At 40.5% G+C, this 13426-nt stretch overlaps 1 protein-coding gene across 1 annotated transcript in view; it reads right to left on the bottom strand.

The window, feature by feature from the left end:
• Positions 1-13426, bottom strand: part of itpkb (inositol-trisphosphate 3-kinase B) — a 30009-nt gene that overhangs the window by 10615 nt on the left and 5968 nt on the right. The window contains exon 5 of the mRNA XM_026194834.2: positions 11691-12614. Coding sequence (XP_026050619.1) covers positions 11691-12614 — 924 coding nt within the window. The remainder of the gene's footprint in view (positions 1-11690; positions 12615-13426) is intronic.

Genomic DNA, 13426 nt, shown 5'->3' with positions numbered 1-13426 from the left:
TACGAGTAAATGAACCACAGGTTATTGTCACTTTAAATGGCACTCTTAACCAAACCTCTCAAATCCATTTGAGCATGGATTTGACTAAAATACTCTTCATTTCTTGTCCTCTTATACTCAAGTAGATGTGCTAAACTTGCAGCCTGTTGCACCTCACTGAAATGACAAACTCTGGCTGAGTACAATCTTTTATGCTTGCAGCATTACATCAGATGGAAAAATTCCACGTCTTGTTCTGTGGGTTTGAACAACGCTTGGCTGTACCACACCGAGAGAGTAACAGAGAGACGCGGCAAAAAAAAAATCCAAAGGTTTTTATGGCATCTCTTCAAACGCAGTACAAACAGCCTATTCTCAAATAAATAACCTTCTATGATAAGATGCTTAGTTTTAAGAAATAACACAAAAAAACTGAAAACGTTCCACTGGTAAAGATGTGTCCTCTCTCACACAAGAGAGTTCAAACTGGTCTTGTGAAGGGGGGAAATAATCTTGTGTCAACAAATTACTGGAGAGGAGAAGAAGAGAAAGGCGAGAGAAGTAAGGAGAAGGATAAGATAAGAGAGAAGAAGACCATAGAAGGAGATATATAACCCCATGTCACATAATCTCGACCTGATGAAAATTCATCAGCTGATAGCATGACTATCTATGGTTAGATGCACGGACACACACAACTTCAGGCGCACACACTTTCTCCCTCCCTCCTGGCCTTACTGTCCGAGGCAGCGACGAGTCACATGAGGGGTTTTTGCTCTGCACCAGTGGAGGATCAAGAAAAAGAAATAACCTCACTCCCACTAAAAGTACAACTCTCACACATTCACATGTGTGTAGGTCAGCCGAAATGACTCTGAAGAGAGCAGCAAGGCTTGAGTCATCATCAGCACGATGAGACTTTTTGCAGCAGAAAGTTTAGTAGCGAGGTTTAGCCATTTCAGTGTGTTGTGCAATTTAAAGAAAAATTGAAAAGCCTCAGTATGATTCAAAGCAGACTAAAGGTGACATCGAACAGAACTCTGCATGTGTCAGGATATGTAAGTAAGACTAGACTGTCAACTTCAGAAAAATGGGTAAAAAAAACATTAATAATCAGGAACACACTTGGTGGCCTGCACTTTGTAGACCACCAGCAAACGCCAAACAGAATGATAGTCCCCATCTCCTTTTTTCCCCACGCCACTTTTAGCCAGTTAGCGAGTGAGCTGCGGTGTCGGGCTCCAGCTCATAAGTAGCAAAGATCTGCATTTTTCTCCGTGACATCTTTCTACCACGTTGCCCACTGACAGCTTTGTGTTTGCGAGCTGTAGAGGGCAAGAGAGAGAGAGCAAGAAGGAGAAAGTCTGGAGCAACTCAAGTGTGAGTAATAACAGACATGGTTACCGTGTGCAGATTTACGAGCTACAGACATTTAAATTTCATCAGAAGAGGAGAGGGAGGTCTGTAAGACTAAAAACAAACTTCAGCCTGCAGCTATCACAGCGATAGTGCAGGTATATTATTGCACAATAAAGTTTAAAAGTGGAGTAGAGCTGTCAAGCATCACAAAACATGAACTAAGTCCAGCTATGAGAGCATTCTGCAGAAAGCCTTTACTCAAAAAGAGGCTGTATAGGTGAGAGTACCTGCTGCCGTTTGTGGCGGCGGTGGATGATGGCAATAATACAGATGGCTCCAACTGATAAAATAACACTCCATACCGAATACAGCCATGTAGACCACATCATGACCAATCATGTGCCACTCAGCTGGAAAAACCCTCGAGAACGATTATCCGTCCGGCTCTCCCGCAACACGCCCAAACTTGAGCTATCTGTGCCGAAAAACCGAGCACCTCAGGCTTGCATACTCCTCGTTCTACTCGTGCCCCCACAAGATGTACACATATATGTCTATGTGTGTGTGTGTGGGGATAAACACTTGTAGATCATTTGTTTGGCAAAACAGAGGACAAACATAATCTGGACATGCAAATACCCACAAAGGTTGCAAAGGCACGGACAGAGTGTGCGTGATTGGAAGAGAGTCCGAGGGCAAAATCCTGGAAATGCAGAGAGGTTTCGTGGAAATTCAAAATAAACCTGCGCGTTGGTGTTTATCTGCTTTTAGTTGTTACATGTGTCTGAACGCGTCATTGCGTAAACCTCTACGCTTGTCTTGAGGATGACACAAAGAAAGATTGTGACAGAAGCTGCAACAAGGGCTAAAATAAACTAAAGGAAACATCCTAAACAGCAGCTCCCACACACTCTGCGCCGAGCCGCTGAAGCTACTGCAATGCACCTTCATCCTGTAACTCAGCACTATTGGGTGCAGCAGAGTGTCACATTTGAATTTTACATGGCTAGTAAAAAGAAAACATGTAAATAAATCTGGACATTCTCTGTCTGTGATTATCTTCTGAAACAATAACTTACCAGCTGACAGATGAATATCACTTTTTATAAGCTATTTAGAAAGAGTTACTTTACAAAACTATTATATTTTTAATTAATAAGTTAACTGTTTCCTGAAATAGTGAAACTGTCTCACTGACAGTAAAATAATAAAAAAAATTACAACCAATTAGAACATAACAGATACAGATTAACCTCCAAAATGTTTGGCTTTTTCTTCATCATTTTTTCAGGGCAGATCATTTACACCAGGGGTGTCAAACATAAGGCACAGGAGCCAGAATGGTATAGACTGTCAACTGTATTTTCATGAATTTTTTCCAGCTTTCCTGCTAATAAAGACCTCCAAGGCCATTTATATCACACCAAAGTAATACATTAACAATTAAATGGCAAAAAAGTCCCTGTTATCCACTATCTACTACAGAAATGTCTGCTTTTTAAAATGTGTCCACTGTAAAACAAATAAATAAACAAAAACAGAACGATTTTTGTGAATGAACTAGAACTTTCTGCTTTATAATTACAGGACAGTTTGAGCAACGAGCTACCTGAACCCTTTCTGTAAGTTTACACTTTTATCCCAAAGAATCAATTATCATGTTGTAAAACCATGCAGTTTAATTTATTAATGAGTAAGTTAAAGTACATTAAATGTAATTAAATGTGCAGTTAAACTTCTGATAGGAAGGGAAGTTTCAGTAGTCCGGCCCACTTAAGACGAAAGTGAGCCTGTAAATGAGTGTAAAGTGAGTTTGACATCCCTGACTTACACAGTTGATTAATTTGTATCTTCCTAATTGCCACAGCACTTATTTACACTGTCGTCCCTTTATAGCAAACCCAGCATGGTCTGCAAACTGTCCTACCTACTTTACAGCTTCATTGTTTAAACACTATGACGACCACTTTTGACAGACTTTGAAACTCCTCTGATGACTGTATGTGATCTATTAATACATGAAGCATTCATCTGGTAGTGTCGGTGTCTCTGGTTTTTTGTTCTGTTTCGTATGTGTGTGGTTTTCCGCACATTGTTTCATGCTTATATGCAAATTGCCAGTCACCAGATATGTACTGGAAGAAATGCATAAATCCTCTAGGAAAGGCACGTATTTTTAACTAACTGCAACCCGCATTTGACATAATATATTTAGTAAGGTTTAATTATCACTATTGTTTAAGTATGCACTGGCGCTTATATAGCTCTTTTCTACTAAAACAATCAAAGCACTTATACATGTCTCATTCACAGTCATGCTTTTATCTACGTCTAAGTGCTTTCTATCTAACATTCACACGTCGATGAATGCAAAGTGGAGAAACTCGGCCCAACGACACTTTAGCATTCAGATTGGAACAGCCAAACATCAAACCACCAACCTCCATCCTGAGCTGTCTTGAAAGTTCTGGCACCATGACTGCAGTCAGTAAATGTGTTGATGACCATCCCCGTGCAACATGTTACTACATGTTGCTCCCCTTTGCTCTCCCTTCCTACATTTCTGGTCAGAATTCGCTGTCTAAAGATAAGCATTCACAGGGGTGTGTTTTCGTGGGGAGGATCACACATTACTAAGAAACTGGATGCATGTTGGGCAAGATGATTATCAAGTACTCTCTGTCTTCTTCAACCTGATTGGATGAATGCCTTGCATGCACTCCTATTTTATGAAAATACTTCAGCAAAATAAGTTTTAAACAGCTGCTGAATATCTCTTTACTTTAAATGAACATCAGCCAGTTCAAATGCTGCTCGGCAATTTCCAGAGATCTTAACTTTGTGGGAATGGGGACTGGAGTGACTGAACGCTTTGGCGCTTAACCAAAATGCGTTGCACGGATGGCTCCGCAAATTAACTGGCAATGGGAAGGCTGGAAATAATGGATCCTGTGGACATACACGAACTTAAAGGCAAAGTTCCTACCCAAATTTAAATAAAAGCAGGAGCTGTAAGGGGAAACTTGAGCTGATCTCTTGAGTCATCAAAACAGCTTAATTGAGTTCTTAAAATGATTAAAGATTACTTGTACAAAGAAAACATCTCCCAACACTTTCCAGCAAAATCTCCACTTGTGTTTTATAAACAGTTTGTTGTGTTAAATAATGAATTTAGCTATAGATGCTAAATTTGGCCTATGTATTACACCAAAGCATGAGATGCAATAAACCAAAACAAACTGTGCACATTGTTACACCCGTGTTATTAAACGCAACCTATGGGTTTGCTACAAGTTTCCAAGTGTTCCCATGCTTGCCTCTGGCTGTTTGAAAAAGTACTTATGTTTGCACTTAATTTGTTTAAGTTTGCATTTTTAAAAAAATAAGGAAAATGAAGATGCGTGCTGCTTGCCAAATGCTCTCTGCTCACAAACCTCCCTGAGAGTCAACATGCTCATCTTCTTCTCACTCTCTCCTATCTCCTGTCCCCAGACCAGCTGGATGACAAGGGGAGAGAGGGAGAACTAGTGAAGTTTCCATTGAGAGAGACAGAAAGAGAGAGACAGAGAGAGAGAGAGAGAGAGAGAGAGAGAGAGAGAGAGAGAGAGAGAGATAGGGGAAATGGTAAGCGAAGGAACTTCTTGCAGACAGGAAGTGGGGGGGTTGCCGCTTGCCTCAGCGACAGTATTTTCCACATCCGCCGCTGACTACAAACAAAAAACGACAGAAAAAAATGGCCTTGCCCTCTGTAAACGCATGGACGTTTTATTGGCCTCTTGATTATCATGCCTACAAAATGTGCATCACGTTCCTCAGCACATGCGTGCAGACATGCTCTTGTGCAAAATTTGCATTAGGCAAGTGACTCCTATAGATTCTACAGCTGGAAAATTATTACACGCAGTATTAAAACAATTGTTGTTGCAAACCATACGCATAGATGATGTGGAAATTTGATATTTTTGTCTCGATCAGGAGGCCCAAGGTTATATAAGGCAACCAGATATCACTCATTTGCATGCAGGGAGTACAGAAAGAAGGGTGGAGAGTGATTTTTAAAAAAGCCTTGGGGGCAAAGGGTGACTCTGGGTTATAAATGTGTAATGTGAAGAAGCAGGGGAAACACTGATGCATGCTGATGTTTTCAACGGAGAGGCACTGAGGAAATAACAAGCCTGATATCGCTCACCACAAGGTCCCCTGCAGATACAAACACTCTAGCTGTCTGAGTCTGCAAACTTTAGAGGCACACACAGAGACTCACAAACACCACAATCACACTAACAAAATTAAACTGCTCAGAGTGTGATGCAGGCAAAACAACATGCTTGGAGAGAGCATGATAAATATCTTAGCAACCGAGGCTGGCCAGTGGAACAACAGCTTTGCAAAACTGACAGTGAGACAAAGGCGAGAAAAAGGGACACCTAAAAGAAAAAAGAAAGGCTTGATACTGTTCAGCTGGGTTGTAACTGAATGCTGCAGTCATAAGGAGACTTATTTCCAAATTGAGGTCAGTATGGAACATTAAAAAGCATATCTGACTCTAGATCTAGGCTTCACTGTGAAACACCTCAAAATGTTTTCTTTTCTTTTTTTTTTTGGGGGGGGGGGGGGGGGGTTCTCAGTTTGCTTATGAAAACATGGTTTGTATGCAAGTATCAAATCTACAAGTACTCCTTCATGAGGTGTGCTCTACATCCCTTTTCTAATCATGTGTCAGAACCAGCAGGGGTTCCCCAGTGTGCTGGTATCCAAAGCTGACGATAACGCTCTGAGCCCAAATGTCAGCATCGGTAAGAGGAGTCTGACCTCTCCTCCACTGCCTAGAGCAAATCAAGTCTGCACATGCATGCTCCTTCACTCTCACAAAAAGCTCCAAATAAAGAATTGACCGGTGTTTCCCCTCTCAGACTTAACCAGGCAGGCATTCTGCAGCACACACCAAACTTACAGTCTCTGCCAAACACACACACTGTACAGCTGTGAGAGGGAAACTCGGTTTGACGTCACAGGGTTGCTAGGAAACTTACCGCCGTGGTAGTGAAGATTTTCCACTGCAGTACAAACACTGTGTGTGTGTGTGTGTGTGTGTGTGTGTGTGTGTGTGTGTGTGTGTGTGTGTGTGCGTGCCAATCAAATTGAGTTACAGTTGTGGACACAGAAATGAATTTTCTTTCAGTGCATTCCAACACATAAAAACAAAAGTTTAGGGTTTTTGTTTTTTGGTATTGGGAGTGAGTTTCGATTCAAGGTTGGATTAACCAGGCATGGGAAAAATTTATGTTTGGGTCAGAGTGTGACAGCACTTTAAAGCATCAAGTAAAAGTTAGTTTAAGGTAGGCTTGTGAAGAAGAAAAAAAGAGTGCACAGTGTTGCATGAAAAGTATGTACAGCTAGTATCAGCCAGAAGAATTTGCAGTGTGTAGTGTGTACAGAGGGTGTGTCGATTAAAGCATCAGTGCATGTACATGTGTGTGTGTAGCTGTATCTGTGTGTGTGTTTAACAGTTTACAGATACAGCAGCATGGGTGTAGTCTTCATTCAAAAAGACATGTTTGTTTGCATATTGATCTGTTTAATTGCTACACCTTTTCAGCAAATGAGGACTGTGGTAAAAAACATGATGCAGTCAGAGCTTTACAGAGAGTAAATACGCACCATGAGTGACAACACACTGTCTGCATCATTTAAAGTGTGACTTTCATAAGTCCTGCCCCACTTCCGTTCCGCTGTAGCTTCTGCTCCACTTAACTTTAGTGTCTTACATCAGGCTTTACAGAAGCTGAGGCTGGAGTGTTCTCTACAGCTTTAACAAAACTCAAGCTCCTATTTTATTAAAAAATGGGGAGAAAAAAAATGAAAACATTTGTGTGTGTCAAAGGTAATTTTGCAAATTTAAATAGAGCTGTGAAAAACAAAAGACGCCCAAACTTTAAAACTTCACAGTAACAGTAAACACGGCAACATGCTGCATAGTTTATCTGCCATCTTACTCTTAGAATAACCGGCAATTTAAAGCTGTGGACTGGTAAAAGTTTTTAGGCCTGCCACTAACAATGAAGCTGCTTTCCATGTAAGAAAAGAAAAACAAAAGAGTGAAATTACACTCCAAACAGCCAAACAGTATTTTTTAAATTTTTGTTGTGATATCAAAGATGGCCGAAAATCTTAACTTTTAGGCGCAGGAACATTCAAAATGTTTAATGATTAATAAACAATGGAAATATTTAACTTTTACCCTGACCAAAATAGCAGGGTTTTACTTTTCTGTAGCTGTTGTAATATCAAGTTCATATTTTCATTAAATCGATCATTAGGATCATTTGAACTGGCGTCTAAATCGATGCCATGATTCTTACTGATGCACACAATTTCAGTTTAACACTATTTAACCAAACTAGTTAGTTTTCACTTACATGCAAGTCTATCAAGATCTGTTTAGGTTTAAACTACTCTCATGTGGATTTTTAAAGAGAAGCAAACGACTGACTGTCACCCGAAGTAAGTCACTGGTGGCTTAATTTTTTATTCCACAGAGCTCAACTGAAATCTTACAGAAAGAAAAAAGGTGCTGATGCCAATCTATGGCAGGTGTCCTTTTGTGAGAAGTTAAGTAAAGCTATGGCAACGCTGGCAGCGCCTGCAGTGTGTGTCTTCTAACCTTGGAAAGATGCCCACCAGTGAAAAGATCAGCCAAACAGTGTCTATATATGGCTCTGTTCAGATTCCAACCCCTACCAGTTAAGCGTGAACTGACTTCATATAATCCAAAAGCTAACAGCAGAAGCACGTATTAATGAAAACAAAGGTGAATTCAGTGGTGAAGAATACAAATGCAGCTACATTTGAATACAGAGCATAAACTTTATCTGGGGTTAATCTATTCAAGGGGAGCACATTTGTGTCACACACAAACTTTCATTTTTAAAAAGCATGCATGAAATTTTATCATTTAAAAAAATCTCTTTTTGTAGATCTAGCAGTGCTGGTGCTACATTTAACTCTGAATCTATGAATTTCCTATTAGGGTTTCAAATCCTTTATTAATAATATCCCCAAACAATATCCGTGCAGTGTCGTTTCCTTTGGAAAATGCCACACAATGTGTATCCCTGCGCCAAGCTGCCATTAGAAGAAGGCTAAAAACGATTTTCCCTGTAAAGCCAGCTGAAAACAACATGGCTAATATGCAGTACACTTTGTACAACTTTTCCTGTCGTGCCCTTTTTTTCTGCTCTGTCTCTCTGCCAGTTTTACTGTCGAGCTCACTTTGTTTTTCGTTCTTTCTTATTCTCACAGTATCACTCCTCTTCTCTCTCTCCCTCTCCTCTCTCCTACATACCTCCCACACAAGCGAGCATGCTTTATGTGTTTCTGCACGTTTGCCTCTTGCACAGACTCACCAGGTTTCCTTAAAACTGTACGGATCAGGAACTGTGACAAAAACATGAATAACCCACACGTTTGACATATCTGCGCCATGAAGAGCTTCTGTCGCTTTCTCTGCCTGGATAAAACCAAAAACAATGACCGGAAATATGCAAAGAGCAATACAAACAATATTCAAATCCACAAGCCAAGATCACTTAAACAAATCGTTTGTAATGCGAGTCGGCTGGTGAGAGCTAGGATATTGGTTTCGGGTGGGGTCATTCGTTAAATATGCAAGAAAAAAAGAACGCATTTGCAAGTGAAAAATCTTTGGTCAATCTACCATCTCATTGATTTCATGCGGTAATATGGCTATACACTGAATATTTCAGTAGTTTTTCTGTTGCTGTTTTTAATATAAGCACTTCTTTCTGAAAGCCAGAAACCGATTTTTTAGCACTTATTAAGTGCTAAACAAGAGCCAGCTCTGGGACTGGCACACTGTGTAAGAAACATTAAAAGCAGTTATACAATCCTTCGTTAAGTCGTGTTTCAAAGCAGAAGTGAGATGGCCTTGTGAACCTTTGCTGGCTACAAATAAAAACACATCCGCCCACCCACCTACACACACTACATACCCAATCAGGCCTCAGCCTCCTCTCTGAACTGCATCCAAGTGCAGGAAAAGCCTAAGTGTGTGTGACTAGCAACTTCTCCAGCTTTCCCTCATTTTGATCCCCCCCCCCCCCCCCCCCACACACACACACACACACACAGACACAGGTTGGGGCACAGAGGTAGCTTTGTTATCGTGAATAATGAGCCATACAATGAGAGGCTTCTGGTTTAAGGTCGCACTCACGGGCCCCTTTGCTTTCATATAGGCATATTTTAATTGCACTGCAACACCCAAGTTATAAAGTTGCCTTTGGGCGAAGCCAAATGCACAGTCAGCAATGATGATGTTTTCTTCTTTTGATGACTAACGCTGATCCAATGTGCCATTTTTTCTGTTACTGTATTGTGAATGTAGTGATTGCATCATTCGGTGGGAGCCGATTATGATCGGTGTACGCAGTGATTGTTTACTACAGGCTTGTAAAAAGATTTGGGGAAAAAGCACACTGATAAGCATCATTTTTCAGGACAGTTGCCATTAGAGAGTCTCGCAGAAACAAACTCCTTCCAGGAAAAGATAAGCTACAACATCACATCAGCAGGTTTAGTGTTTCGTAACCTGTTGGACTTCCATTAAAAAAGAAGGAAAAGGAAACTACATGGTGGAGGAGATGCTCACATGCTAATATTAAAAAAGTAGTATGCTTACAGTGTTTCCATTCATACAAAGGACTGTATTTATTTTACTAAAGTCTCAAATCTGAAAAAATTTCACAACAACCAGCTTGATGCTTGATCTGAAAAAACAAACAAACCCCAAAACAAAACAACAAAAACAACAAAAAAAGCAGACCAATAGATACACCCAGCATTACCACAGTGCTACTCCTGGCATGGCTTAAAAATATTTTGAGATTATCTTTGTTGATACAGTCTCATTATTTTATTAGTGACAGTCATTTATCAAAAATGTTACAAAACTTTAGCTTTTCCATTATTTTCAAAATTTTTTAATGAAATGTTCATATTATTCACACAACTTAAAATTCAGTGCTTAACGTGATTTAAAAAAATCTCTGCTCCCCTGCAAGAAGCCAAAAAGGGACAAAATAGTTATTTCTTTTATTTATAGTTATTTACCTAATTAGTTTGAACTTGTCAGCAAACTACGAGTCTTTGTTCTCATTCTGCAATCCTTAATGACTGTGCCAGTTTCTTTCATAGTTTCTCGTCTATTACAGTGTGTGTGTTTCGTGTGTGTGTGAGGGGGCAAGCAGAAACAGGGTGAAGAGAAGAAAGCAACAATGGAGCTAATCAGAAATTGTCGACTCTGACCACAATAATTGTTGCTGAACAAGTTTTAATTAGCCTAAAGCCAAAGCGGCGCCAACCCCAAACATCTGTAAGTCTGATGGGAGTGAAGCTGACCACACATGACGCTTAACAGCAGCTTAATTTCAAAAGCTCAAAAGTTCAAAGACAATCTGTTAAAAGAAAGGTGTGCAGAGTTAGCGCCATTGCAAACCATTTACTCTCAACAAAAGTAAGAAACCGAGGGCGGGGGGATACTACATTTTTCCTACATTTTCTCAACAAAGTTTGGCATGCTACAACTACACCACCAGTTTGTCAGTCAACAGTTCATAATCCTACATCCTACAGTATCCTTTCCTCCTCATCAGTAAGTTTAGCATTTTTTGTCATCGTCACTTACTGATACAGCTATATATAGTTGTTGAGAAAAGTGCAAACTTTCCAGCTTAGCTCATCCAACGGGAATGGTTGTGAGACCCTGACATGAAAGAATGCTGTGGTTATGAGCTAGTTAAGATCATACTCCACTGTGAGGTCAACAACACAACTTCCATAAAACTTACAACACCATCTTACAACATGCCAGGCAAGTCTTTTGGTTTCCTTTTGTGCATACAGCTTCTGTATGCAGTGCTACATGAATGGACAATCTCTGTGGTCAGACCTTCAGTTCACAGATCACACTTCAATTGTAGCGCTCAAGATGTTTGTTCCATTATGATGCATTAGCTAGGAAACTCAAGCTCTTTGAAGCATGCTTCAAATGACCAAAACCAGAGAGCCTCTGAATGGTTGGAAAGTCATTAAAATGATGGCGCCACTTGTATTAATTGTGATATGGCTGTAAGTATGTTGGTTCTTTGAGAGGAAGAACATTATTATCTGTTCCCTAGCTTTCAAGAAGAACCCATCCCTGACATTTCCTGTGTGCATTTCATGCGACAATCTTATTAGAAGTTTCCAATTAAATCAGGTCCACTGAATAGCCAGCAGGCTGTAGATACAGTGACAAACAAGCTCAAATCTCAGATTTTGAATCCACTTACTGCTTTCTGCTGAGAACTGAGGAATGCAGGGTTGAGAAGCTGTTCTCCTTTCTCCGTATCACTGGAAATATCCTCCTCCGACTCCTCCCACGAAGAGGAGAAACCGGCTGAGGAGGCAGAGGACGATGACAGCTTCCTGAGAGAACGAGTGGAGTTTGGCACGGGGCTAGAACTGGGGCTAGGCGAGCAGCTTCGCCCCTGGTCTGAGCAGGAGCCTTCAGAAGTTTGAGGCTGGTTTTCCAAACCGTGGTCAGTTACTATGACGGCAGGGATGGAAGAGTGGTTTGAGGTGTGCTCGGTCATGTCGAGCAAACAAGGGGTGCTCTCGCTGCTTTGTGCCTGGGACATTTCAGGATTAACCTCCAACGTGTGTCCTTCTGGCTGGAGCAGCATTTTAGTACACAACAGGTCCTCTTTCTGATCCATCAGATCTCTTTCATCTCCGAACAGTTGCTTGCTCTCTGTTTCCATGTCCCTCAGTACTTCTCCCTCTTTTTTCTCTGTGTCTGTCATTCGATCTTTATCAAATGTCTCAAGAAAACCTTTATCAAACAGTCCATCTAAACAGGGAGTTTGCTTTAATGTTTCTGAAAGGCAGTCATTTTGTTTAATCAGTGTCTTGTTGTCTGTATTTGATTTAGTGCTGCTGCTGTCCCTCTCACCATCACTCTTTCCTTCTTCGCTTCTTTCTCCTTCCTTTGTTTCTTCATCCCTTTCTCTCCCATTTTGGACAACAGAGGGGGCTTTAATTTCTTGTGGGTGAGTCATTAGGTGATCCAGAGCTGTGTTTCCTTTGCCAGGATCAGAAGGAGTTTGTTGAGTCACTCGTCTGGGAGACCGAGGGCTGCGCTGGAGCTCACTATTAAGTACCTGGGCACGGATCCCGGAAATGTGGGCCTCAAAAATGCCAACTTTTCCCCTCACCTGCACAGAGAGAACATTGAAACTACGGTTTGATTGTCTTGGTCTTACTGCAGAGAATTATGCTTTGATGCATATTTGTGTTTTCAATATTTGGTTTAAATAGTTTAGGATTTCACAGGTGTAGCAGAGCTTTGGAAAATGTCAGAAAAATAAACAGAGAAGAAGTAATTGAAAAAATATCATAACAAAAAACACCAATATTAAGAAAACACAGCAGGAATGGCCCACGGCGCTCAAATTTTCCATCGCCTGGCATTAAACAGAGTACTTGAAAAATGGGCCACTGGCACGCTACAACTTCAGTGTGTGACTGTCTGCAGTTTCACAGTCAGTTCTAAAGTATGTTGGCATTCCCCTCAGTAAGAATAAGGAGAAAGAGGGTGAGGGAGCATAAATGTCAGGATGAATTTAAACCAACAAAAGTACTTTTGTTAAATTTGTATTGAAATCAAACTGAAAGAAATCTAATTCTGGTCCCTCTTTTGTTTAATCAGTGCACAGCAACCTCTAAAGAAGCCAAGTTGCGTAAACTCACAAGCTTCAACATATTATAGAGTGCCTATTTTCTTTAATAGTTTATGCATGATGAAAACCATTAAAAGTCTTAAATGGAAGTGGATTATATTACATAAAAGCTGTATTTGTTTTAGTAAATCCCACTAAGTTTTGCAACTTCTGTTTTCAGGAAGACCTGATGAAAAATCCTGTAACTGTTTTATTGAATGACATGCAGACAGCTTTTCTATATACATAAAAACACAAGAAAGAAACAGCTGAAAATGCATGTGGCCTACCTTTTACTTTTCACCCTC

The sequence above is a fragment of the Astatotilapia calliptera genome, chromosome 15 (genome assembly GCF_964374335.1).
Source record: "Astatotilapia calliptera chromosome 15, fAstCal68.1, whole genome shotgun sequence".
Lineage (NCBI taxonomy): Eukaryota > Metazoa > Chordata > Actinopteri > Cichliformes > Cichlidae > Astatotilapia > Astatotilapia calliptera.
This window is presented reverse-complemented; position numbering and strand designations above follow the sequence as displayed.